We start from the raw sequence: 27,577 nt of genomic DNA, 5'->3' as shown, positions 1-27,577 counted from the left end.
TTTTTTAGACCTGCGAAGCTCTGAATTTTTTTTTTAATCATTTTATTTTTTTTAAATTATTTTTTAGACGCGTGAAACTCTGAACCCGCGAACGTGGAACCGCGAAGTAGCGAGCTCCCACTGTATAACAACGATTGGCATGCATGTTAAAGGGATGTATTAAAACGCGCCTTATTACTTTTGAAAAGAAGAGAAACAAGAAAAGAAAAAAAGAAACAAAGAAAAGAAAAGAGGAGAAAAAGAAAAGAGAAAAAAAAACAAGTAAAACCCAAGGAAAAATGAAAATAATAAAAATAAAGGGAGACAAATAAAATGGAATTCTTTAGTTTTTGTCTTTTTTCTCCTTACTTCCTTTTTCCTTTCTTTTTCTCCATTTTTCTTTTTTCACTTTCTTTTCCCCTACTTTTCTTTTCTATTTCGTTTTCCTTTTTTGCCTTCTTATCTCTCCTTCCCTATTTTTTTCACGAGAAGTTTTTCCTTCTTTTTGTCTTTTTGAGAGAATGGGAAGCAAACGGCTACTTTTTACTCACTTTCTGTCTCCGTAGTTTCCTTTGACTCCTTTTTGCTCACAGCGACATCTAGTGGGCAACTCTAAAACACTGCCCCTTTAAGAACAGCAGGATATTTGTTTGGTCAGTGCTGTTTTTGGCCCCACCTCACACGGACTCTACCTTCCAAGTCCCTGACTGGATTGAATTTGAGACTCCCTGTTCTAAACAATGTCAAATCATACACACTGTCCCTTTAATGTGGTTTTTTTTGAACTTTGGCATATATAAATAAGGGGAAGGACATGTCGGATGGCGGTATCCGTCCTATTTTTCGGAGATAAGGTCTCGGTATCGAGGTTATTGACGTGCTCCACCCGTTTCTTTCTTTTGTGACTCCAACCCGGTCTCGTTTTTCTTGTTTCATTTTCCGTCATGCGGTCAACTGTGACGTCTTAAAGACAAAATAGTCTTTGCCTCGCCATAACCCTCAAAAGCAGAGGGGACGTCCATTCCCGAAGACAGACGTGACAATATGAAAATGGTCAAATTGTCAGGATCAGAACAGGAAACAGAACCCAGTCGCGTAACGTTACTCACAGTTTTATAAGGGGAGAAGGGAAAGGATCGTACACATGATTCGGAGAAGCGATCTCCACGTCGCTCTGAATGCGGAAATGTCACTTCTGTGGCAAGCGACGGCGGTGTCGGGAACGTAAAAGAACGGGTCGGCAGCCGGGACAGGAGAGCAAAAAACGTGGTCAGGATCAGGAGCGAGTCGAAAGCCAGGGGAGGAGAGTAGATGTGGTCTAGGACAAAAAAAAATGTCGAAAGCCGGAATGGGAGAGTAGACGTGGTCGAGATCAAAAATCAGGTCGAAGCCGGGACAGGAGAGCAAAAACCATGGTTGAGATCAGCAATGAGTCGAAAGCCGGGAGAGGAGAGTAGATGTGGTCAGGATCAAAAAGCGGGTCGAAGCCGGGACATGAGAGCAAAAACGTGGTCGGGTCGGAAGCAAGTCGAAAGCCAGGAGAGGAGAGTAGATGTGGTCGAGGACAAAAAAAGGTTGAGATCAGCAACGAGTCGAAAGCCGGGAGAGGAGAGTAGATGTGGTCAGGATCAAAAAACGGGTCGAAGCCGGGACATGAGAGCAAAAACGTGGTCGGGTCGGAAGCAAGTCGAAAGCCAGGAGAGGAGAGTATATGTGGTCGAGGACAAAAAAAGGTTGAAAGCCGGGACGGGAGAGTAGACGTGATCAAGATAAAAAAAACGGGTCGAACACAGGACAGGAGAGCAAAAAACATGGTCGAGATCAGCAACGAGTCGTAAGCCGGGAGAGGAGAGTAGACGTGGTCAGGATCAAAAACAAGTCAAAGCCGGGGGACAGACGGGAGCAAAAACGGGACAGGTGGGAGTCAGGGTCGAAAAAGGCTTGCCTAGTGTTAACTGAGGTTCGCAGACGGACTGACCAAAGGGGGACAGATAGAAGTGGGCTCCCCTATTTAAACCCTCGTCTACAGTCCCCGACCACGTCCACTCTCCTTTCCTGGTTTACGACTCGTTTCCGACCTTGACCACATTTTTGCTCTCCTGTCCCGGCTACTGCCTTGTTTTTCCATTCCTGACACCGTCATCGCTTTCCACGGGATCCACTTCCGCGTTCGGAGCGACTTGCTTCCCGCGCCCAGCAGTCACCGGATCATGGACGCAACCCTTTCTCTTTCTTCCAATAAAACTTGTGAGAAACGCAACGCAAGTGGGTCCTGTCTCCGTTCTGGTCCTGACATATACGGTAATTTCCAGAATACAAGCAGTTGTTTTTGCTACACTTTAAAAAGTGCAGCTTTAAATACGGTGTGGCAGATTCTTTTTTATTTTCGGGACAAAAAAAAGAGTAGCTCATTGCCGAGACATCTGGAAACATTTACAATGCCCTTCTAGAGAAATGAGTTTTTTCAGACTTTATGAGTATAATAAATAACAGAAGCAAAACGCGATATTTAAAAGTACTTTATTGACTTATTTTCGACGTACTCCCGATATTTGCAAATTTTTCACCCACACATCAATTTCTTAATTTTTACATCTAAAACAGTACTAGAAGTTATCTATAAAAACGCTACATTTTTCTCTCCTGTATCATTGGAGTCAATGTTAGGTCGCCTGAGTTTCCTTTAATCCTCCCGGAACAGTGACAAGCGAATGCAATTTGGTCCATCGCAGATGACAACAACAATCTGGTAAATCTGGCACTATTCCCCTCAGTATGATTGCGCTGGTGCTGTCATCTAGAAATATAGAGCTCACTTTTTACGCAACGCGGCAACAGCTAATGACAACACAAAAAGAGATGTCTGTATTGCAATCTGGCACTATTCTCCACAGTATGATTGTTCTGGTGTTGTGGTCTAGAAATATAAGGCTCACTTTATTAAGGCGTGAGGCAGCCACCAATGCCGACAACACAATAAGACACGTCTGTGTTGCAATCTGGCACTATTTTCCACAGTATGATTGCCCTGGTGTTGTGGTCTAGAAATATAAGGCTCACATTTTATGCGACGCGTCAACCACCATTGAGTACAACACAAAAAACACATCTGCGTAGCAATCCGGCACTATTCTCCACAGTATGTTTGCCCTGGTCTAAAAATATAGGGCTCACGTTTTATCCCCCGCAAAAAGTGCCAATGACAACAACACAAAAATACATGTCTTTGTTGCAAGCTGGCACTATTCTCCACAGTATGATCGCCCTGGTGTTGTTGTCCAGAAATAGAGGGCTCACATTTACCGCAACACAGCAAACCGCCAATAACAACTATACAAAAAGACAGGTCTGTGTTGCAATATGGCACTATTCTCTACTATTCTCTTAAATCTGAGCGTACGGCTTTAAATTATTCCATAATTTACACTGAATAAGTGATTTTTCTTTTTTATCCGACTCAGATATGGGAGTAGGACTGGGAGCTATTGGAGTTTGTGGTCGCCTCCGAAACGCGGTAGACATCTGCATGGACAACAAAAAACGAGGAGGCGTGAGAAGAAAAATATTTGCAGAAAAAAAAATATAAAATAAACTTTACTTACTTCGTTTCCGGAAATTCCGGAACCAATTTGCACCACTGGAAGAAATGAAGGCGCTTGTACTCTGACAAAGAACAATAAAATAATATTAAACACCATCAAAAAATTATACTGAATACCAGACAAAGGACTTACTGCAGTTTTATTGGATCCAGAAGCCGAGCTCGATTGGGGGAGCCGTTTGGAGAGAGCGTCTCGGATCTATAAAAACAATCAAATTCAAAATCAGTCGAATCTGTGACAAATCTTTTAGAATTTGCGCGCATCGATCATGTCCAAACTAGGGCTGCAACCACTCATCGGCATTGTGGAGACACGTTTATCCAGCGGAGTGAGGGATCTCTACGTAGATATCATCTCTACAAACGTTGACTCATCTTAGCCGGAAAAACAGCTTGAAGCCCTACCCAGTACCTTGTCAAATTACACTAGGCAAGCCTTTTTCCACCCTGATCCTGACTCCCACCTGTTCTTGCTCCCGTCTGTCCCCCGGCTTTGATGCGTTTTTGATCCTGACCACGCCTACTCTTCTCTCTTGGCTTATCTCATTCACGACCACGTTTTTGCTCTCCTGTCCAGGCTACTGACCTGTTTTCCACTCCCGACACCGCCATTGCTCGCCACGGAAGATCCGCTACTGCGTTTAGAGCGACCCGTGTCCTGCGCCGAGCGAACACCGGAACGTGGGCGCAGCCCTTCCTCTTTCCTTTAATAAAACTTGTGAGAAACGTAATCCAATTGGGTTCTGTTTCCGTTCTGTTCCTGACAGAGGTTTGTTTATAGATTTATATCTTTACTGACGGACTACTGTGCCTATTTGGTTTTTATTTCATTTTTGTACAAAACTGTTTCATAAAAGAGGTATTTCAAGAGGTTCGTTGACTGTAAAAGTACTACTCTCCGGTCTCCCAAAGTCTAGCGTCAAAAGCTTGCAACTGGTATAAAATGAGAGGCTTTTAACTAAGACGAGAGCGTTTGATCACGTGTCCCCGATTTTAGCTAACCTGCGTTGGCTCCCTGTTAGCTTAAGATGTGATTTCAAGATTCTGTTGGTATTCCGGTGAGACTTGCCACTTCATATCTTTCAGATTTAACATCCCGCTTTGTTCCTGCTCAGAACATTTGTTTGGAAAATGCCGGTCTACCGGGGATCCCAAGAGCCAAGAAGAAATCCGCAGTTTCGTTTCGTAATTGGCGACTAGTCGAATATGAATATAGTCACTAGTTGCAGGCCTAGTCTACACATGATCTAATGGAACATGACCTTGGAATCCAGCAGCGTGCCGAACACTAAAATGAAGAACCCCTGAAACAAAAGCCGAGTTATTCCAGAAAGAGAAGTCGAGAATCTTCAAAGGGATGTCAAACCTGCAGCGAATTGAAGAAGGCGAAAGCGATGTGGATGCCCTGATTAGTGGGTGAGATCATGGTGCCCACCCCCAAAGACCAGGTCAGACCGAAGAGGGGCGTCAAAATGGTAACGCATCTGGCCACCACCACCAGGGCGCTCTTCTCGTCGGCTTGCGCCGCCTCCCCTCCCCCCCGTCGCAATATTTTGAACATGATCACTATCAAAATGAGAAAGTTGATGGCCACGATGGACAAGGCCGGGATGACCAAGGCCAGAAGCGCTTTGGTCTTGCTCCAGTTGAGCCAGCAGGCGTCCTTTTCCCGGATATAGCCGTTTCCCGGTGCCGTGACGGCCACCGTGACCACGGCCACGATGAGTGGGCACACGTAGCCCACCAGGAAGCTGATGGCCAGCATAACTCGCCGGGACATGTGCGAAAAGACCATGACGGTGCGGTACAAGAGAAGAAGTCCACACACCAGCATCCAGAAAAAGAGCGCCAGGTAGAAAAAATGCATAAAGAAGGTCGCGGCGCTGCAGGGTCCGAGCGGGACCTGGTGGTCTTCTCCCGGGTTCTCCTTGGGGTTCTTGGCGTAGGAGGCGGCGATGATGAAACAGATGTCGGCGATGAGCAAGGACAGCGCCGTGTTGATGATGGCCACGTGACGCATGAAGGCCGTGCTGTTCCTGGTCACCGCTTTCCAAACGTAGGCTTCGATCACGAGGCACAACAGCAGGCTGACAATGGAGATGCCCACACCCACGTAGGTGATCACGTCCAGGAGAATCCTGATAGACTCGGGGACGTCGGTGGCCATCAGGATGGAGAAGGAGGTCAGGTGGTCGCAGGTGCAGGTCACCGTGCCGTTGACGTCCGACACCAGCGAGCAGCCCTGGTCGTCCCAGGCGCCCAACTCCGAGGCCAACGAGAAGTTCCAGAAGACGCACTGCGGGTTCTGCGTCAGTGACGAGTTCTGCTTCTTGAAACTCAGACTGATGTTGCGGACATCTTCTTGGACTCGAACTAGCGCCACCACGCCGTTGAGGATGTCGGGGAAAGAGGCGGAGGCGTCGGTGTCGTTGGTGCCGTCGAAACTGGAGTTGCGAGGCGGCAGCACCACGTCCAGCGTGGCAAACACCATGGTGGTGATGTTGACGCCGGAGCCGCCCGTGTCAGGGATGGAGATAACCACGCTGGAGTCGAGCTCGGCCAGGAAGGAGTCGTCGAAGGTGGTCCGGTTGAGGAGGACGTTGTCCGACCGGATGCTGAACTGTCCCACCAGCTCGTCGGCCAGCAGCTCCATCGATTCCAGAAAAGTGGAACTGTCGTTACGAGTCACGTTGTCTCGCAGGAGTTGCCAGGATCCTTGGGCGTCGTCGCTGATCACCACGTCCACCGTTTCCAGAACGTCCTACGTACACAGACGTCGTATCGCCTTTACGAAGGAAATACAATGCGGGCCTCATTCATCGGAATCAAATTCTCAAGAGTTCCACTCGATCCGGACTTTTTGATTCGACCCGGTTGATTCCGATCCAACTTTTATTGAGAATTACAATGGACCCTCTTCATGCGAGATTATTTTCTTCACAGATCCAGCCGGTATCCAGATTTACCCATATCTCAAAGGCATTTTCCTCATAAAAAAAACTAAAAACCAATGAATCGATTCCCGGCCTCCAAAGTTAACCCTAAATAAACCCTAAAGTTAACCATAAGACAAATACATTGCTCTTAAAATGACTTTCGACTTGTTTCTGACTTGTTTCTGATCCCGACCACGTTTTTTGCTCTCCTGTCCCGGCCACCGACCCGTTCTTTTCCGTTCCCGACACCGCCGTCGCTCGCCACAGAAGTGACACCGGATTGTGTGGAAATGTCTGGAAGTCCTTATAACTTCTCATGAAATGAAATGAAATGATCTGCATTTATATAGCGCTTTTCAAGTCAATGACTTCCCAAAGCGCTTTACATTGTGCTTCACATTTCCCAATAGCGGCCGTGATCTGTGCAGCCATGTAAGGCGCTAACCTGCTTATTGGGGGTAATTGGGGGTTCAATGTCTTACCCAAGGACACTTCGATATGTAACACGGACAAGCCGGGATTCGAACTGGGATCCCTTAATCCTAAAACGATCGCTCTACCTCCTGAGCTACTGCCATAAATAATATTCGCCCAAAAGACATCGATGTCATATGTCGAACCCATTTTCCCCATAAGAAATAACTGAAAACCACTTAATCCGTTCCCTGCCTACTGAAAGCGTCGAAGTGAACCCTAAATAGCTGTAAAACACATCTTCCCGATAACTCGAAACACATTCAAATAGTCATTGAACATAAAAATCCATTCAAAGGATTAATAAGCTGATACTCTCTTGTGGTCATTTCTGGTGATTCTCATGTATGTCAGGCAAGATATTGTCTCAAATTTCTGAAAAACGAGAGTGGCTCATACGTAGTGAAGTTATATAGTATTTTATACGCAGTTTTATTCCACTTATACTCAAAAATACTTTGTGTCACTTCAGCCTTGAGTGGAACTTTTTAAACGCCTGTGCTTTGGAATGCTTTCTTTGTTTTCAGTCTGTGCAGATAACGATGATTTAATCACCTCGCCTGGGGGCAAGGGCGATGACCGTTCACCCTTCACCCAATGCTTAAAATTGCATCGACACGGTGCTGACCAATCAGCCAGAGGCTTATCATGGGGTTTGGACAGTCCATTCCATGTGGCATAAAAGGGGCAACCCGGAAGCCCCCCTCGTCTCCTGCACACGATTGTAATTGGCACAGACAGAGACCTGATTTGTTTAACTCTTTGATTCAGCTAAAAAATGAATATGTGGACTATACTCGGCTCAATAACTTTTGGGTTTGGACAAGAAACGTGAAGTGTCTTGGAGTCTGTCAGGGATTGACATTATTAAAACTATTTAGTGGCTATATTTGCACAGATAAAATACATGTATATAGTTTAATTCTACACGATTATGGCAGACAAGAACTTACGTCCGTTCTGGATGGATTCCAAACCGAGAGAGGGAGTGGTTTAGTTTCGTCAGAAAAATCAGTACAGACAAGAACACGACTTCAAAATAATAAAGAATACAAGATTGATAAACGTACAAGAGATATAATTACACTCATTGTTGAAACGTTACTTTAGCTAGCAGTTTGTCTGACTGAAGCCCGGATCTTTATTAAACACTCAGTTATTTACTCTTTAATGACGTACTGGTTATATATCGATTGTATCAAGACATTTTCTGACCTCGTTGAGACGCCGTCCTCAGAAAGTTCCTACCAGCTTCTCGTTTTTCTCCACAATAGGGCCGGCGCGTTTTCAGAATACGGGAAACCGATCCTACCTTCATGACGGTCTCATCGACTTCCTCGGAAACGACGGCGATGAGGCTGAGGAGTCCGACGATGGCCGAGATGGTGGCGGAGGAATTTGCGATGACTTCTTTTTCACCCTGGACCACGTCACTGAGATTGGCCGCGAATTGCGGCACCTTCTCCTCGACCAGATCCTAAGCGTGCCGGGTTTCGAAGTATTTATTGTAACGATTTACGGAGGCCGTCACCTCGCCCGTCCCCCGGAGTACCTCGGAGAAGACCACCAAGTCCTTGATTTCAGACAGGATGCAATTGTCCTCTAAGAGAATCCATTCCCCTGTCTCTCGGCACCTCGCCGTCACGGTCCCTTCTAGTCCGGGTTCGCAAGCCACGGTAGAAATATCGCCCGGTCGCCCGGATCCGTAAACCGGATCGTTGCAGGCGGCCACTTTGGAAAAATAGAAAACGATATACAGCAGGGGTCAAAAAGAGAACACATAGGGGCCCAACGCTGAGGACAGGAGAAGAATAAATCAGGCACATCATCATACAGTGCCTTGCAAGAACCTTTGGACGTGAAGTTATATACTATTTTACACACTGTTTTATCTTACATAAAGTCAAATATACTTGTTCTTAAATCTGACTTCAGTGTTTGAGGGCAAACTCTGAGAGAAGGCTGTCGTAAAAACACCTGTGCTTTGGAATGTGTCTTTGGTTTCTGTTTGTGTAGATAACAATGACTTATCACCTCGCCTGGGGGCAAGGGCGATGACCTATCTTCAAGGACGGCGCGGACCGATCAGCCAGAGGCTTGGTCATGGGGTGTAAACATTTCATCGGCATGAATTATAACAGAGGAGCCCCCGGAGTCTCGTCGCTCTGTCTCCTGCACACGATTGGCACAGGCAGAGACCTGATTTGTTAAAACATGTAATTTGGCTAAATAAATTAATACGTGGACTATACTCGGCTCAATAACTTCTCCGACTTTTGAACATGCTTCAATGTCTTGGAGTCATATTGCAGTTTAAGAAATGCTAAAACCTTGCAGACGTATGGCCATATTTCAGGCTTTAAACTTAAAGCTAAAAAACTGAAAATGTTTTTTAAGAATCAACAATTGTATAGAGAAACCGGACCAATAAAAAATTGAAAGGTAGGCCTTGCAAAAATCATAGCCCCTTTGAGTTTCAAAGCGGCGCTGCCACGAGCGGCTGCCTTTTCCCGCAGCTGCCCTATTGTGTTATTGTCTGCTCCTATCTTCGGTGTTTTTACTTCCCGTTTTGACAACTACACTATGGATTGTTTCTATCCTATGGACATGGGTTTTAGCGCACAAAAAATGCGTCTATTCAAGGAATCAACTCCTTGCCCTGAAGAATTCTCGTGCCGGCGTGATGAAGGGGCCTATCGTGGAAGAAGAGCCGGAGCTAGCTAAGCGGCATTATAAGTCTCCGGTACCATCTGTAATCATGGTAAATGCGAACTCACGACCAAATAAGATCATTGAGTGCTGGTGGAAAACATCGAAGCGCACAGGGAGCGCAGTTGCTGTGTTTTGCGGAAACGTGGCTCACGTTTAGCATGCCGGACGCTAACGTGTAGCCACCCGGAGCTGTCCGGCTTCAACGCCAGTAAACAGAGACACAAAAGCCGGGGGGAATCGGAGAGGAGGCGGACTTGCTAACACGAGGTGGTGTATCCCTGGATTTTCACAAAGAAAAGATTTCCATCTGCCGCAGGGATGTCGAACTTTTGGACTAGCGTGACGTCATCCGCTCCGCTACAAGCACCCCTAGGGCATCATGTTCATCTGTTAATAAACAACGGGGTAGACTGCTGAAAGTGTGAATTTCCCTACGGGGATCAATAAAGTATCTATCTATCTAGTTTTAACTTTGTACAAGCTCCTATTGCTGCGATCACAGCCACGAGTCTGTTGGGGTATGTCTCTCATCTTGAAACTGAAATATTTGCCCATTCTTCCTTGCAAAACGGCTCAAGTTCCTTAAGGTTTAATGAAGCGATGGAAGTGGGGATGGGAGGGCCCTTGTAGCTCACTCTCGGTGCACGTCCAATCCCGATTTTAACTTTAACATTTTTTGCAGAAAAATGCGCGTGTCATCGGTTCTACACATTATATTCTTGTTAGATAGCGAGGAGGAGTTAAAGTTATTCTGGGGACAGGTCTCTAAAAGCCTTAAACTTGAACCTGTCATCCCCGTTTTCTTCTCAAGGTGATTTGGTTCATCCTGTCATGCAATGTTTGTTGCAACAGGACTGAAAAGAAAAAATAAACCAAAAAAACTATACAATGGTGATTGTTACTGCACAGCATTTTTCAGACCTTTCCATAAATGTTCTTTAAGACCTTGGCTCGGCTATTCTAACATCTGTATAATGTTAGCATTAAACCATTCCGTTTTAGATTTTGCTTAATGTTTAGGGTCCTTGTCCCGTTGGAAGGTGAATCTGCGCCACACTTTTAGGTCTTTCTGCCAAAACTGCCCTGTATTTGGTTTCATCCATCTTCCCATCCACTGTAACCATCTACCCAGGCCATGCTGAAGAAAAACAACTGAGAGCATGATACTGTCACCCCCATGTTAGACAGTGGGAATAGTGCAGTGTAACTCATACGCCAAACGTAACACCTTGCATTTAGCCTCCCCCAAAAAAGGATTTGGGTCTTATCTGACTCGGACACCTCGTTTCATATGTTATTTGTGGCAGCTTGTAAATGCCAGACAGGCCTTTTTCGGTATTCTTTTAGAAAGGTTTATCTACTTGCCACTCTTCCAACAAGAGCAGATGTATGCAGAGTACGACTAATTGTTGTCTTATGCCCAAAGTGTCCCACTTCAGCTGTTGAAGGATTTTATACATTTTACTATAAAGGATTTTATACGATGAAATACAAGTTACATTCATTGAGTGGAATGAAGATTTTCACTGAGTGGGCTTCAGGCCACGCTAGGTGACTAGGGAATTTTGATAACAGGACTGACAGAGGACAGCAGGCGATATTTGGAGAACAAGCCCCTGATGACGTAGAAACGCTTAGTGTTGTTTTGAGTTTTTCCAGACATCGAGGCGAGGTGGTGGAGCCGTGGAGCCCACGTGGGGGCTTTCCTGGCACGCCCATGGGAGGAGCCGGCACACCAGCTTGCTGAAAAAATGTGGGCAGGAAGCGAAGATCGCGAGAGGAGGCTAGACAGAGACTCGAGCGACACTAATTCGGCTAATTCGGCCATACTCGATGGAGTTCACTTAGTTAAATTGTTTAAGAAATTAAATCTGCCCCCGTGCGGAAACGCCGGTCTCTTGTTTATTTTTCCATCAAGAAACAAGCATGCATTGTTAGGTAATTTGGTAAACGCTACATTTTAATATTAAATTCCTAACACTGTGTATGCCTGCAGGTCATCCAATGTGATAATGGTTCTCTCGGTCGCTTCTCCTTGTATAGGCCAAAAGTTTAAAGGGACAACCAGGTCTTGGTAGGTTTGAAACGGTTCTATGCTCTTGTTGTAGAAAATAAACTTGCATTTGTAGAATAAATTTCCATAAGTTTAGAAAGAAATGTAGAAAGACTTGCTTACAGTTGGGAGAAATGTTGTTGACATCTCGGGAAGGTCTCGAAGGACGAATTAGTATAAACAATCCTCCTTAAGGGAGGACAACAGATAACGGCAAAGGGCAAGGTGACATAAACTGGCATAAACTTAAAAACACTTCCAAATAAGGACGGAACCCTGGGCATCTACGCCTTCAGGCGTGAAAAGGGACGGGGCCAAACCGGGTACACGTGCTATGTTGAAAACTATAAAGACACACGCATATCTTTCATTCGCTGAGTCTCTTGTTGAAATTGTGTATCAATAAAAAGAACTCCCTCTTATGTCATTTTGATTCCTGCATTTCTTTGAACACGTACGAGACGATTCAACAAATTGGTCTTATCTTCAACACTCTCTCCATTTTGTCATTATTGTTCGCATCGTGCTCCGGGAAATGTGTAAATGTTGCGAAAGCTTCTTATAAGCCATTCCTGCGTTGAACTTTCCCACATCTTTATCTTGGACCTGCCTGGTGTGTTCCTGCTTTCACACACATCTGAGCCCATTACAGAGCACGGGCATTTAAACCGAGGGGGGCGATAGATTTGAATTTAAAGGCGAGCTCTTACCTTCAGTGAACGTGGTCAGGGTGGTGATCCGGTTAAACCCTGGCGGATCTTCCACCCGACATACGAAAGTTAAATCTCGGTTTGTGCAGCCAGTAAGCGCGGGTCGGTGCGAAATGCAGTAACTCGTCCCTTCCGTTTCGCCACCTGGGTAAAAAAGTTCCAAAACCGGGAAAAAAAGCCTCAAAAAACCTGGAAAAACCTTCTTTTCTTTGCCGGCTTACTTGAAAACAAAAGATTGCCGTCCCGGAACCAATTGACCCGATATTGGGACTGGACGCAACAACGGAGAAGTTGCGTTGCCGCTTGGGAACAGGCAACGTTGACTTGGCTCTGGACTCGTACGACGGGGGCCGGACGGATTCCGGACGCGACTCCGCTTTGAACGAAAGTGATACCGTTGCCGACGAAGTTGCATTCGTAAATACCTGGAAAAAGGAAGATAAACGCAGGGGCGAGTTATATTTATTCCGTTACATTAACTTGAGTAAGTCTTGGGCCATTTTTAAATTACTTTACTTTTTATTTCTTATTCCTCTTCATAGGAGCAGTTACTTAAGCCACGGGACCTGATTGGCTGCTGGACTCTTTTTAAACTCGTCTTCTGAAAGGAACCCGTCGGACCGTCTGTGAACCTATGCTCTCAGCTAGGCAAGCTTTGGTACTCTCCGACACTATCCTGCCCTGTTTCCTGTCTTATACCTGTTTCCAATCGTTTTTTTCTCGACCTGTTTCTGTTTTTGCTCCTCCACCCCAGCCATCGACCTGTTTTTGCCCTGTTTTCTGCCTGATACCTGTTGCCGACCTTTTTCTGGACCCGTTTCTGCTTTTGCTCCTCCGTCCCGGCCATCAACCTGTTTTGCCCTGTTTCCTGCCTGATAACTGTTCCCGACCTATTTTCTGGACCCGTTTCTGTTTTTGCTCCTCCGTCCTGGTAGTCGACCGGGTTTTGCCCTGTCTCCTGCCTTATACCTGTTGCTGACCTCTGTTCTGGACCCGTTTCAGCTTTTGCTCCTCCGTCCCGGCCATCAACCTGTTTTTGCCCTGTTTCCTGCTTGATACCTGTTGCCGACCTTTTTCTGGACCCGTTTCTGTTTTTGCTCCTCTGTCCTGGCCATCGACCTGTTTTTGCCCTGTTTCCCGCCTGATGCCTCTTGCCGACCTCTTTTCTGGACCCTTTTTGTTTTGCTCCTCCGCCCCGGCCATTGACCTGTTTTTGCCCTGTTTCCTGCCTGATACCTGTTGCCGACCTCTTTTCTGGACCAGTTTCTGCTTTTGTTCCTCTGTCCTGGCCATCGACTCATTTTCTCGCCGTCTACGACTACCCTCGAAGTGCCACATCCGCGTTCCTGCTATCTGCTACCCGTGACGGCCGATCTTCGGATCGTGGATGCAAGCTCTGTTCTCTTTCTTAATAAAAAACAAATGCTATTGGGTCTTGTCTCCGTTCCTGGTTTGTGACAGATAGCAGTGTTTTTTGGCTAAATGGCCAACCTGCCGTGTCCATTGTGTTATTCCGGGCCCAGGTTTGTATTTTTCACTTTTGCGAATTCTTGATGTCGGTTCCCGGTTATCTTGACTGCTCACTGCATGATTTTGGTTGGCTGGCGTCCAGTTTACCGCCTTGCGTGATCAGTCCTGGTTAGCTCCTGTTAGCTGCACACAGTGAGTTGTTTGGCCAGCTAGCCGGCTAACCTGTCAGGGCCATCAATTTATTCCTTGGCAGGCTCGGGTTTGTCGCCGTAGCTAGTTTTTGTTGTTTGTTTCCTATTAGCCGGGTTGCTCACTCTGTGTTTTTGGTCGGATGGCCTGGCGTTTTTCTGCCCGGGCTACAACCGCCTTTCGTCGATCGATCCCGGTTAGCTCCTGTTAGCCACACCCAATGTGTTGCTTGCTAGCTGGCTAGCCTGCCGGGTGCATTGGTTTATCCCAAGTCAGGTTTACGTTCGAAACTGTAGCAGCTTTTGGTTGTAGGGTCCCGGGTTAGCCCGGCTGCTCACTGATTTTGATCCCTTCGTTGATCAGCCAGGGTTAGCTACCGTTAGCCCTCTGTCACGGTTGCCATGCCGCCCAGTCGGTCCCAGCCGGGTGGCGCCGGGTTCTGTCGTGGTTACCACGGTGCCCAATTGGCCCTGCTCATGGACACCAGCTGAGACGCGTTGAGTGATTGCTCCTTGGGAGTACTTCAACGCGGTCCTTTGAGTCGTTGGTTGTCTGAGCGTCTGGGAAACTTCTGCAAGACTCCTGTTGAACTCTGTGAAATGCCTAGTCTGTGAACTTGCCTGCATATGATCCTATTTTACTTTTGGCCTGATTTGTTTGATTTTGACCACTCTTTTGTTTGGATATCAATCCACTTCCCCGACTATCGATCCCCGGATCGAGGGTGCACGCATTCCTCCTCTCCCTAAAAAATTGTGAGTACGTTACGCTATTGGGTTCTCAATCCTGTTTCCTGCCCTGGTTCGTGACACCCTCATTGGTTATTTTGGTTGGTTTACCCTTGTAGCATTACTTAAAACACTCGTAACCTTTTAGAGTCATTACAAGGTAACCCAATTTGGCTTTTTAGGGTGCTGGGCTCACCCGCATCAGCCCGAATGACGTCCTTTACGGTCAGGTCGGACGATCGAGGTGAGGAATCGATGGCCATCCGTCCGCCCGCTGTGATTGGCTGCCCTTCGAATTTCCACACGAGATCGGCGCTTCCCAAGTTGACGTCGACGTCCAAATTACATCTCAACCTCATGGAGGTTCCCGTGTACGTCAGCGCTGGAATCTGGAGCCTGCTTGCACCTCGGGAACGGAAAACATACAAAGCGGTAGACAAAAACTCAAGGCTGCCACTGTTCCGTGATCACCCGCGAGCAAAACGAGGGTGGCGATAATGGTTTCGTTTAGGACATAAGTACGTCTATTCATCTATGTCCCTAGAGATAGGTAGATAGATAGATAGATAGATGTTTAGATAGATAGATAGATGTCTAGATAGATGTCTAGATGTCTATATGTCTAGATGTCTAGATGTCTATACGTCTAGATAGATAAATGTCTAGATAGGTGTCTAGAAAGATGTCTAGATAGATAGTTAGATGTCTAGATAGATGTCTAGATAGATGTCTAGATAGATAGATAAATAGATAGATAGATAGATAGATAGATAGATAGATAGATAGATAGATAGATAGATAGATAGATAGATAGATAGATAGATAGATAGATAGATAGATAGATAGATAGATAGATAGATAGATAGATAGATAGATAGATAGATAGATAGATAGATAGATAGATAGATAGATAGATAGATAGATAGATAGATAGATTTATCTATAACAATAAGGATAGATAAATAGATAGATAGATCTATAACAATATAGATAGATGTCTAGATAGATGGATAGATGTCTAGTTAAAAGGATGGATAGACATCCATCCTTTTAAGATGTCTAGATGTCAAGATGTCTAGATAGATGGATAGATAGATGTCTAGATGTCTAGATAGATGGATAGATATCTAGATAGATAGATGTCTAGATAGATAGATGTCTAGATAGATGTCTAGATAGATAGATGTCTAGATAGATAGATGTCTAGATAGATGTCTAGATAGATAGATGTCTAGATAGAGGTCTAGATAGATAGATGTCTAGATAGATGTCTAGATAGATGTCTAGATAGATGTCTAGATAGATGTCTAGATAGATAGATAGATAGATAGATAGATAGATAGATAGATAGATAGATAGATAGATAGATAGATAGATAGATAGATAGATAGATAGATAGATAGATAGATAGATAGATAGATAGATAGATAGATAGATAGATAGATAGATAGATAGATCTATAACAATAAAGATAGATAAATAGATAGATAGATCTATAACAATATAGATAGATGTCTAGATAGATGGATAGATGTCTAGTTAAAAGGATGGATAGACATCCATCCTTTTAAGATGTCTAGATGTCAAGATAGATGGATAGATAGATGTCTAGATGTCTAGATAGATAGATTTCTAGATGTCTAGATGTCTAGATAGATGGATAGATATCTAGATAGATAGATGTCTAGATAGATAGATGTCTAGATAGATAGATGTCTAGATAGATAGATGTCTAGATAGATAGATGTCTAGATAGATGTCTAGATAGATAGATGTCTAGATAGATAGATGTCTAGATAGATGTCTAGATAGATAGATGTCTAGATAGATAGATGTCTAGCTAGATGTCTAGCTAGCTAGATAGATAGATAGATAGATAGATAGATAGATAGATAGATAGATAGATAGATAGATAGATAGATAGATAGATAGATAGATAGATAGATAGATAGATAGATAGATAGATAGATAGATAGATAGATAGATAGATAGATAGATCTATATATCTATAACAATATAGATAGATGTCTAGATAGATGGATAGATGTCTAGTTAAAAGGATGGATAGACATCCATCCTTTTAAGATGTCTAGATGACAAGATGTCTAGATAGATGGATAGATAGATGTCTAGATAGATAGATTTCTAGATGTCTAGATAGATAGATAGATATCTAGATAGATAGATGTCTAGATAGATAGATGTCTAGATAGATGTCTAGATGTCTAGATGTCTAGATAGATAGATAGATGTCTAGATGTCTAGATGTCTAGATAGATAGATAGATGTCTAGATAGATAGATGTCTAGATAGATAGATGTCTAGATAGATAGATAGATAGATAGATAGATAGATAGATAGATAGATAGATAGATAGATAGATAGATAGATAGATAGATAGATAGATAGATAGATAGATAGATAGATAGATAGATAGATAGATAGATAGATAGAAGGGTGGACTGATATGTAAAAAGAATGGCCGAAAAAAGTTGATGAAGCAATTTTGATTTTGCTGACTGAGCAGTTTACCCAAAAAGACATTCTACTCTCTTACGGCAGAAGGAGTGTGACCAGTGCCAAATCAGGTAGGTCACTCTAGAGGTGAAAATTACAAAAAGGGAAACGTCTGAAGGCGGGTGATTCTCTTCTAGGTTTTAGTTGGGATGTTCTGTGAGCGTATTGAATGTTTTATAACACTGGCTCTTTAAGATACTGAAGAAGTTATGTCCGGTCAGAAGTAAATAAGGAAGTAGAAGCTGGAAATCACACAGGAATCAGGACAGGAGAAAGTCAGGGTCGAAAGAACTCAGTGAGTCCGACTGCCGCTTTCGGCGTTATTTTAGCATTAGCGCGTAAAAATTACAAGCTTTTCATATCCTCAACAGTTTCCGAGACACTCCATATCAAAATGTGCCTGAGACTTTTGAAACTCTCAGTATTTTGATGATCCTAATGTTTGTCCTTATTTTCCCAAGAAAGAAAATAACCAACCCAGTCCTGTTCCTGTTGGTATTTCCTGTCCGGCATTGTTCCCGTTTATTTTGTCCTGTTTCATTTCAGTTTCCAGTTTTGTTTCCGTCTATTTTTGTCCTGTTCATTCAATAAATAACCCTCTGAAATAGTAGCTAAAACCGTAGCTAGCTCTAAAAGTGGATCGTTAGTGAGCAGTTGACGTAAAGGATAGTTGAACTTACTGGCGATACGTGTCATGACACGGTCGAGAACGGGAGCGACGGTCTGCAATGCGCCAAAGACTTCCTGATTGACTTCGATCAGTTCCCCGACGTTCACTTGTGTGGTTCGAACAGTGAAGTCCACGATCACGCTCCCCGGCCTGGGAGGGAAAAGAAATCATTTGGAGCTCAAGCTGTTGCATAAATATTGGCCCCTACAGAAATTTTTCAAAACAGCTCAAGTATCTTAAGGTTTTCTTCCAGAACTTCCATGTATTTGTCATGATGACTGATCACCTGTGCCCGCTCCTTGGGCGCCAACTGCCCCGGACTCTTATTGGCTCCCTGTCCCTATTTAAACCCACTCCTATCCGTTTCCTGTTGTCAGTCCGTCTGCGAACCTCAGTTTTTCAAGGCAAGCTTTTTTTTTCCACCCCTGGCTCCCGCCTGTCCCGTCTTTGCTCCCGTTTGTCTTCGGCTATGACCCGTTTTGATCTCGACCGTGTCTACTCTCCCGTTCTGCCTTACGACTCGTTTTCGACCCCATCCACGTTTTTGCTCTCCAGTCCCGGTTACCGAACAGTCTTCCCGTTCCTGACACCGCCATCGCTCGCTACGGAAGGTCCACTTCCGTGTTCGGATCACAAACCGAGTAAGACCCGTTTCCAGCGAACATTGGATCGTGAGCGCAGCCCTTCCTCGTCTCTTCAATTAAAACTTGCGGTAAACGTTACGCAAGTGGGTCCTGTTTCAGTTCCGATCCTGACAGTATTTGGTTCCATCCATCTACCCATCTGCTCTTACCATCTTACCAGACTCGGCTGCAGAAAAGCAACTCCAGAGCATGATGCTGTCCCCACCATGTTTGACAGTGGGGGTGTGATATTTTCCTCTTACTCCAAACGTTACACTTTGCATTCAGCCCAAAAAGTTTCATTTTGGTCTGATTGGACCAGAGAACCTTGCTCAAAGTGTTATTTGTGTTTTCCATGTGGCTTATTGCAAACACCAAACAGGTCTTTTAATGGTATTCTATCAGAAAAGGGTTTATTCTTTTCCACTCTTCCAAAAAGGGCAGATTTATGCATAAAAGGACCAATAGTTGTTTTATGCATGGATTTTCCCTCCTTAGCTGTTGAAGTTATATACTATTTTATACGCTGTTTTATTCCACTCATACTAAAAATACTTGTCCTAAGTTTGACCTCAGCCTTGAGGGCGAACTATGAGAGAAGGTTTGTCGTGAGCCGCACTTTGCCTTGTAACGTGCCTTTCCTTCCATTTAATGCCGATAACAATGATTTATCACCTCGCCTGGAGTGGAGAAAAATGGGCCCGGCACGTCCTATCACCCTTCCTCCCATTTTTCAACCATGGTTGGGAAATTTCCATCGTCGACGGCGCAAACCAATCAGCCAGAGGCTTGGACATGGCGCGTAAACATTTCCTCGGCATGAATTATAACAGAGACCCCGTTGCTCTCTTTCTCCACACGATTGTGATTGGCAAGGAAGAAAGATCGATTTGTTAAACTCTTTCATTCGACTAAATTCAATAATATTTGGACCATATCATTTCCCTGACTTTAGAACATGCTCCAACTGGAAGGGTTTTCGAACAAGACACGTGAAGTGTCTTCGGAGTCCGATTTCAGTTTAAGAAATGCTAAAACGTTGCGCTGTGTAAGCTTGCAGGTCATCCAATGTGATAATGGTCCTCTCGGTTGCTTTCTCCTGGTCTAGAGGGACGGCCAAGTCTCGGTAGGTTTGCAGTGGCTTACTGCCCTCTACATTTTGATATGAACTGATACCCAATGGCACGGTCATCCATCCATCCATTATCTGCAGGGCTTATCCTCAGTAGGGTCGTGGGGTTGCTGGAGCCCATCCCAGCTGTCTTCGGGCAGTGGGTAAGGGACACCCTCAAGCGGTTGCAGGGCACACAGAGACTGACAACTCACTCGCTTATTTCCACCGAGGGACAATTTGGTTAGGCCAATCAACCTGACGTGCATGTTTTTGTGCCCGGAGGAAACCTACCCAAGCACGGGGAGAACATGCAAACTCCACACAGGAGGTTCAATCTCATGACCTCAGAACTGTGCCGCACACGGGCTAAGCACTGCGCTGCCGTACCGCCCCGGCACACAGTCAAGTCATGTTTATTTTCATAGCCCAGAATCACAAGAAGTCTCAAGGGCTGTACAGACCACAGACTATGATGACATCATCCCTGATCTAAAACCTACATGAGGGCAAGGAAAAACTCGAAATCTCAGCATGAGGAAAATGAAGAAACCTTGAGAAGGAACCGCACACGAGGTAATCCTAGGATAACCAGGATCTGGATCCTTCAGAAGTCATCAGGGAACTTCTGGAGTGAATCGGACGAGCTGAATAGTTTTGTAACACCTATTTTTTTGTAATAATTTAATTCCACTTCTTGCGTGTTGTTGATTTCAGTCCGTAATATGCCAAAAAGTTCTTGGAGACCAGACTTTCGCTCTGCACCGTACCTGAAGGCTGCCACGAAAACATCGTCGAACCCGCTCAGTTTTCCGTATTCCTCACGTAGCTGTGAGAGAAATCAGAGGTTAGGGACTGAATCGGGACCAGGGGGGCCTTTCCCAAAAAGCCGACCTACCACAGGCTCGATCTGAGCTTTAAAACCCTGGTGAGCCGCGCTGCTACTGTCGCCCAGATCGGGTGTGTAGACTTTGTCCAATCTGATGTTCATTTGTAATTCGATGACTGTTAGGGACAACACCGAATCAAATACTGTTTCTAAAAGTCAAGAGTGTGCTCATGGGCAGTGTTGGAATTTTAACAATCAAAATGTTCGTATTAGTTATCTGACTCCATTAACCAAACACGACCTACATTCATCCAAAAATGATGCGCGCTCGTTTTGAGAGAGAAATGACCAGGAAGCTGGCAATTCCACAGGAGACGACCTCTATCCAAGTGGCCCAGGATCATTTAACAACCAAAGCAAAGACATCCTAATGTTCCCCTATTGGCTATGTGTCATCTGCAGCTAACTTGAGCTTTCTCTTATCGGTTGTCTTCTCCCCGCATGATGGCGTGTCGGCTACTCCCATGGGCGCGCCAGAGAAGCCGCCCGGGCTCAACTATCTCACACAACCGCGCCTTGATGTCTGGTCTCCCACAACAGCGCCTGGTCGTTCAAGTAGAAACTCAAAAACCTCAACAAAATGAAGAAACCTGTTCTACCTACCCTACCTTAAATTATTCTAAACACTTATTTAGATGTAGAAAGTCTCAAATTGCAGAACTTTTAGCCCCTGTGACTGAAACGTGTTTATGTAAACAGCTAAAACAACAACATTTGTGTCACTTTCCAAATATTTTCAGACCAAGTGTACTTCTGGATCATGACAAATAATGACTTCACCTTTGGCAGCAGGGGTCTCGAGGACGGCGGGGGTTTTCGTCGTTGAAGTTGTTGTAGTATTGGTCACGGTCGTTGGCAGTGTGGTAGCAGTAGTACTAGTTGTTGGCGGTGTTGTAGTATTAGTCACGGTCGTTGGCAGTGTGGTAGTAGTAGTACTAGTTGTTGGCGGTGTTGTAGTATTAGTCACGGTCGTTGGCAGTGTGGTAGTAGTAGTAGTAGTATTGGTCACAGTGGTTTTTGGTCTTGTGGAAGTAGTACTAGTCGTTGGCGGTGTTGTAGTATTTGTCACAGTCGTTGGTGGTTTTGTGGAAGTAGTATTAGTTGTTGGTGGTGTAGTACTTGTCACAGTTGTTGGTGGTGTTGTGGAAGTAGTATTAGTCGTTGGCGGTGTTGTGGAAGTAGTATTAGTCGTTGGCGGTGTTGTGGAAGTAGTATTAGTCGTTGGCGGTGTTGTAGTATTTGTCACAGTCGTTGGTGGTTTTGTGGAAGTAGTATTAGTTGTTGGTGGTGTTGTAGTATTTGTCACAGTTGTTGGTGGTGTTGTGGAAGTAGTATTAGTCGTTGGCGGTGTTGTAGTATTTGTCACTGTCGTTGGTGGTTTTGTGGAAGTAGTATTAGTCGTTGGCGGTGTTGTGGAAGTAGTATTAGTCGTTGGCGGTGTTGTGGAAGTAGTATTAGTCGTTGGCGGTGTTGTAGTATTTGTCACAGTCGTTGGTGGTTTTGTGGAAGTAGTATTAGTTGTTGGTGGTGTTGTAGTATTTGTCACAGTTGTTGGTGGTGTTGTGGAAGTAGTATTAGTCGTTGGCGGTGTTGTGGAAGTAGTATTAGTCGTTGGCGGTGTTGTAGTATTTGTCACAGTCGTCGGTGGTATCAGACTTGTTAAAGTTGTTGTGTCTGTAAAGAGATGAAACATTGTTCAATTGAAAAGTAGAAGACGTAGCGTGATGCTTTTTGTTCCTTAATTAATAGATAAAATAAACGTCCCCTTCCTTTCCCCTAGAGGGCGCCATGGAGCGAGACACGCCTGAGATCCATCTCAACACACTTGTCCTTAATTATCCAAAGACTGTATATCGACCGCTCGGACAGAACACTGCGTCGGGTCATTGCATTTCCGTTTCTGTTTTGGTCTTTGTTTCCGGTTCGAACGTTGTCAGGTTTGATATTTTGTGGGAATGTTCTGTTTTGTGACCCTTTCTTGGTTTTTGACTTTGTTCCTCGCATCTCCATTTCCAGTTTGGTCTTTGTCTCTGGTTCGGATGTCGTCAGGTTTGATTTCGTTTGGACACGCCCTTTGTTTGGTGACCCCTTGCTTTTGTTTGTTACTTTGTTCCTTGCATTTCCATTTCCAGTTTGGTCTTTGTTTCCGGTTCGGACGTTGTCAGGTTTGATATTTTGTGGGAATGTTCTGTGTTTAGTGACCCCTTCTTGGTTTTTGACTTTGTTCCTCGCATCTCCATTTCCAGTTTGGTCTTTGTTTCCTGTTCGGACGTTGTCAGGTTTGATATTTTGTGGGAATGTTCTTTGTTTGGTGACCCCTTCTTGGTTTTTGACTTTGTTCCTCGCATCTCCATTTCCAGTTTGGTCTTTGTCTCTGGTTCGGATGTCGTCAGGTTTGATATTTTTTGGGAATGTTCTTTGTTTGTTGACTCCTTCTTGGTTTTTGACTTTGTTCCTCGCATCTCCATTTCCAGTTTGGTCTTTGTTTCCGGTTCGGACGTCGTCAGGTTTGATTTCGTTTGGACACGCCCGTTGTTTGGTGACCCCTTTTTTTTCTTTGTTACTTTGTTCCTTGCATTTCCATTTTGGTCTTTTCGGTTTGGACATACTTTATGTTTTGTGACCTCTTGTTTGTTCGTGACTTTAATCCCGATTCTGTCATCAAAATAAGCACCTTGCCTCACTTCCTGCTTGAAAGCGTTACCGTCTTGCTTACCTGGTGTTGGAGCAGTAGTCGTCGGAGAGGGACAACCCGTAGAACCTTTAAAAGTAGAATCAACGAGAAACCCGGTCAACAGAACCTCTTAACGCAATCCGAGGTCAGCAAATAATACAGAAGTCCAACGGCTTACCGAGCGAAAGGAGGTTTTGGCAAAATCCTCCACCAGGGGGCAGACCCTCGATGCAGGTACAGGTGTTATTGGCGTAGGGGTCGCAGGATCCGTGCAGGTGACACTGCTCGCACGGGAAACCGTAGTCTTCCTCGCAGAGGCATCGAGAACTCCCGTTATTTGTGCTGCACACTATTTGGGTCGGAGAGGAACAAAGTCGAAAACAAAATCAGAAACCCTCGGTATCCGATAAGGAACAAAGAGTTATTTAATGAGTAGACAAGGAATAGCTAGAAAAAGTTGCTATAGAAACGTCAACAATTGGCCCCGCCCGTTTGGCACTGGCTGCGGCTCGATTGGTCTCCCTTCTGTTTAATTTCAGTGCTCTCACTTGCCCTTTGTCAGTCCGTCAACGAACCTCTGCACCTGGAAGACGTAGGTTTTGACTCGGTCCTGTTTCCTGTGGGTATTTCCTGTCCTGTATTGTTCCCGTCTATTTTGTCCTGTTTAATATCAATCTCCAGTTTCGTTCCCGTCTTGTTTGTCCTGTTTAATTTCGATATCCAGTTTTGATATCAATCCTGTCTGTCCCGTCTCGTCCGGTATCGACCCCGTCTGTCCGATATCTGCTTTTGCGATTGGTATCGGTCTCGTCAGCCTCTGGCTTCCTGTCATTCCACGCCAGACTGCTGCCTATCGTGGATGACTCCCCATTTCCCGTAAAATAAAAGCTTGTGTGAGAAACGTCACGCGTTTGGGTTCTCCTATTGTTCCCGTTCTTGACAAGTAGTTGAAAAGGCTCCCTCGGTTGGACCCGCCCCCTCATTTAAATAAGACGTTGTTGCGACAAAATAAAAAAGGACAGAAGAAGTGACGACACGTACCATATATTTAGGCATTAAGTGAGGGTCATAAATCTAGGTCATATAGCTCCATTTGCTCTATGACAAACAAGACGGGAACAAAACTGGAGAATAATAATAAACCCGACAAAAATAGACGGGAGCGATACCGGACAGGAAACACCGGCAGGAAACCGAACAGAGTCAAAACTCACGTCTTGCTAGGCAGAGGTTTGTTGACGGACTGACAAAGGGAAAGCGAGAGTGACAGTTCGATGTATTTTATAGGCCCCGCCCCATTTATCACTCACCCGTGGTGATGTCGATGTTACAGAGTTTGGAGAAGCTGTTGATGGCTTGGGGATAACTGATATTCCCCAGTCGGGCCTTCAGTAGATTTAAGACCTTCTCGTCGGTGAGCTTCAGCTCCAAGATGACGAGGTACTCGTTGATAAACGAGACGGGCGCCGTCGTCACGTTAGAAGCTGTTTGAAAAAGTCTTTTATTTTGAAGGAGCGGTCTCTTGTCGCAGAAACGGGTCGACTCTTACTTGTCGGTCCCAAGGCGTCGCTCCCTGTTGTGTTAAACGACAGAGCTGCCAAAGAGTACAAAGTAACAAACATAAAGTGGTTGTGTGCTAGAATAGAAACCGGTTGTACCGCAAGGCACCGTATCAAAATATCAAATGTACATCGAATCCAAGATTATTCGTTTGCACTCACCTTGTCTCTTATCCCGGTTGCGCTTTTCTACCTTTTCCTTCAAAAGTGTGCAAGGAAATACAAGAAATGGTCAATAAGCTGCGAAACATTGAAAATTTCAGAATGGATAAAGATAGTTTTCACATTTGGGACAAAAAAAAAATCATTGTAGTATTTAAGAGCGGCATTTTAGGTTGAAAGTGATTCTTATGTAAAAAAAAAAGAGGAAAAGGGGAAGAGAAAAATACAAAAAATATGAAGTAAAGGGAAATAGAGAAAAAAGTAAAAAAAACAGGGGAAAGAAAAAGAGTAAAGCAGATGAAAGAAGGGAAAGAGAGAATATGAAAAGAAGAGGGGAAGAGAGGAGGGGAAAAAGGGAGAGGGAAAAGCAGTATAAAAAAGGAGAAAAAGAGAAAATAAAAATATAAAGGGGAAAAGAAAGGACAGGGTTAAAGAAAATGAAAAAAGTAAAGAAAAGGGGGAGAAGAGGAAACGAGTCTTAAAGGGGGAACAATATAAAAAGGAGTAAAGATAATTAAAAAAAACAGAAAAGGGAAAATAAGGAAAACAAGCTAAAAAGGCGAAAGAAATAAAAAGGACAAAAATATGAAAGCAAGGAAAAAAAGCGGAAGAAAAGGGGAGAGGGGGAAAGGGGTCAAAAAGGGAAAACATTTGAGAAAAGGAAGAGGGAAAAGGAAAAAGGGGGAAAATGATTTTAAAAAGAAAAAGGGGAAAGGGAGAACAAAAGAAGAAAAAAAGGGGGGGAAGAAAAAATAGGAAGGAAAAAATGAAGAAAAATGAAGAAAAAAGGAGAAAAAGGGTGAAGGGAATGAAAATGAAAACAGGACAAAAACCATAATCAACAAAGTAGCGAATCACGAATCACTTGTCTAAATGGAGTCAGAATGCAATTGTTTTGTTTCCCCAACAATAAACAATTGCAATCCAAAATTAAGCCGAGCTTGATTGTTTTTTTTTTTCATTTTGCTCGTTTTCTGAGAAAAGGTGTATTCAGTCCTTCATGTCAAGTTACGGAAGATTCTAATCACGTGCTAGCTCTGTAGAAAAGGGAAACAGTACAGAAAGGCAAAGAGCGCAGTGTGAAAAAGCTTACCAGTGAACAGTACAGAAAGGTAAAGAAAGCCAAGTGCCCAGTGAAAAGACCTACAGGTGAACAGTACAGAAATGCAAAGAAGGCCAAGTGCAATGTCGAAAAAAACCTTACCGGGAAACAGTACAGAAAGGCAAAGAAAGCCAAGTGCCCAGTAAAAAGACTTACAGGTGAAGAGTACAGAAATGCAAAGGAAAACAAGTAAAGTGTGAAAAGCCCTACCAGTGAACAGTACAGAAAGGCAAAGAAATCCAAGTCCAATGTGAAAAAGACCTACCAGCGGACAGTATGGAAAGGCAAAGAAAGCCGAGTGCAGTGTGAAAAGACCTACCAGTGGACAGTACAGAAACGCCAAGAAAACCAAATGCAGTGAAAAAAAGCTTACCGATGAACAATACAGAAAAGCAAAGAAATCCAAGTGCAATGTGAAAAAGACCTACCAGTGGACAGTACAGAAAGGCAAAGAAAGCCAAGTGGAGTGTGAAAAGACCTACCAGTGAACAGTACAGAAACGCCAAGAAAACCAAAGGCAGTGAAAAAAGCTTACTGGTGAACAGTACAGAAAGGCAAAGGAAGCCAAGGGCAGTGTGAAAAAGCCCCACCAGTGAACAGTACAGAAAGGCAAAGAAAGCTAAGTGCAGTGTGAAAAGACCTACAGGTAAATAGTACAGAAAGGCAAAGGAGGCCAAGACAGTGTGAAAAAGACCTACCAGTGAAAAGTACAGAAAAGCAAAGAAAGCCGAGTGCCCAGTGAAAAGACCTACAGGTGAACAGTACAGAAACGCAAAGGAGGCCAAGTAAAGTGTGAAAAGACCCACCAGTGAACAGTACAGAAACACCATGGAGGCTATGTACAGTGGTAAAAACCTTACTTGTGAACAGTACAAAAAGGCAAAGGAAGCCAAGCGCCCAGTGAAAAGACCTACAGGTGAACAGTACAGAAACGCAAAGGAGGCCAAGTAAAGTGTGAAAAGACCCACCAGTGAACAGTACAGAAACACCATGGAGGCTATGTACAGTGGTAAAAACCTTACTTGTGAACAGTACAAAAAGGCAAAGGAAGCCAAGCGCCCAGTGAAAAGACCTACAGGTGAACAGTACAGAAACTCAAAGAAAGTCAAGTGCAGTGGGAAAAGACCTACCAGTGAACAGTACATAAACGCCAGGAAAACCAAATGCAGTGAAAAAAACCTTACCGGTGAACAGTAAAGAACGGCAAAGAAAGCCAATTGCCCAGTGAAAAGACCTACAGGTTAACAGTACAGAAACTCAAAGAAAGTCAAGTGCAGTGTGAAAAATCTTACCGTTGACTCCGATTTTTCTGTGAAATATCCATTTTCCAAAATAAGAAAAGCCGCCACCGAGAGAACAATGATCAGGCCGTACTTGGATATTGCCATCCCTAAGAGAACAAAAAACAAGACTGACTC

At 44.3% G+C, this 27,577-nt stretch overlaps 1 protein-coding gene across 3 annotated transcripts; it reads right to left on the bottom strand.

Annotated features, from left to right (window-relative positions):
* Positions 1-2,482: 2,482 nt before the first annotated feature.
* On the bottom strand, positions 2,483-27,577 carry LOC148345932 (adhesion G protein-coupled receptor F5-like). 3 transcript variants are annotated; one of them, XM_088325295.1, is made up of 21 exons: positions 27,452-27,577; positions 25,058-25,094; positions 24,886-24,930; positions 24,647-24,820; positions 23,515-23,685; positions 23,379-23,423; positions 21,658-22,336; positions 21,443-21,597; positions 20,672-20,778; positions 20,544-20,602; positions 18,050-18,189; positions 15,049-15,258; positions 12,687-12,890; positions 12,466-12,609; positions 8,543-8,721; positions 8,303-8,467; positions 4,947-6,341; positions 4,843-4,884; positions 3,714-3,779; positions 3,582-3,642; positions 2,483-3,501 (listed from the first exon to the last, which is right to left on the bottom strand). In XM_088325295.1, exons 1-21 carry the CDS (start codon positions 27,545-27,547, stop codon positions 3,437-3,439), a joined length of 4,239 nt encoding a protein of 1,412 aa, XP_088181421.1. In that variant the 5' UTR covers positions 27,548-27,577; the 3' UTR covers positions 2,483-3,436. The 3 variants fall into 3 exon arrangements, with proteins under 3 accessions (XP_088181421.1, XP_088181419.1, XP_088181420.1); XM_088325293.1 differs by having other exon boundaries at positions 21,443-22,336; XM_088325294.1 differs by having other exon boundaries at positions 21,443-22,336; positions 24,886-24,909.

The sequence above is a fragment of the Urocampus carinirostris genome, chromosome 20, assembly GCF_059441175.1.
Source record: "Urocampus carinirostris isolate Australia breed hairy pipefish chromosome 20, RoL_Ucar_1.0, whole genome shotgun sequence".
Classification (NCBI taxonomy): Eukaryota; Metazoa; Chordata; class Actinopteri; order Syngnathiformes; family Syngnathidae; genus Urocampus; species Urocampus carinirostris.
Note: the sequence above shows the minus strand (reverse complement) of the source record. Positions and strands in the feature narration are given on the sequence as shown.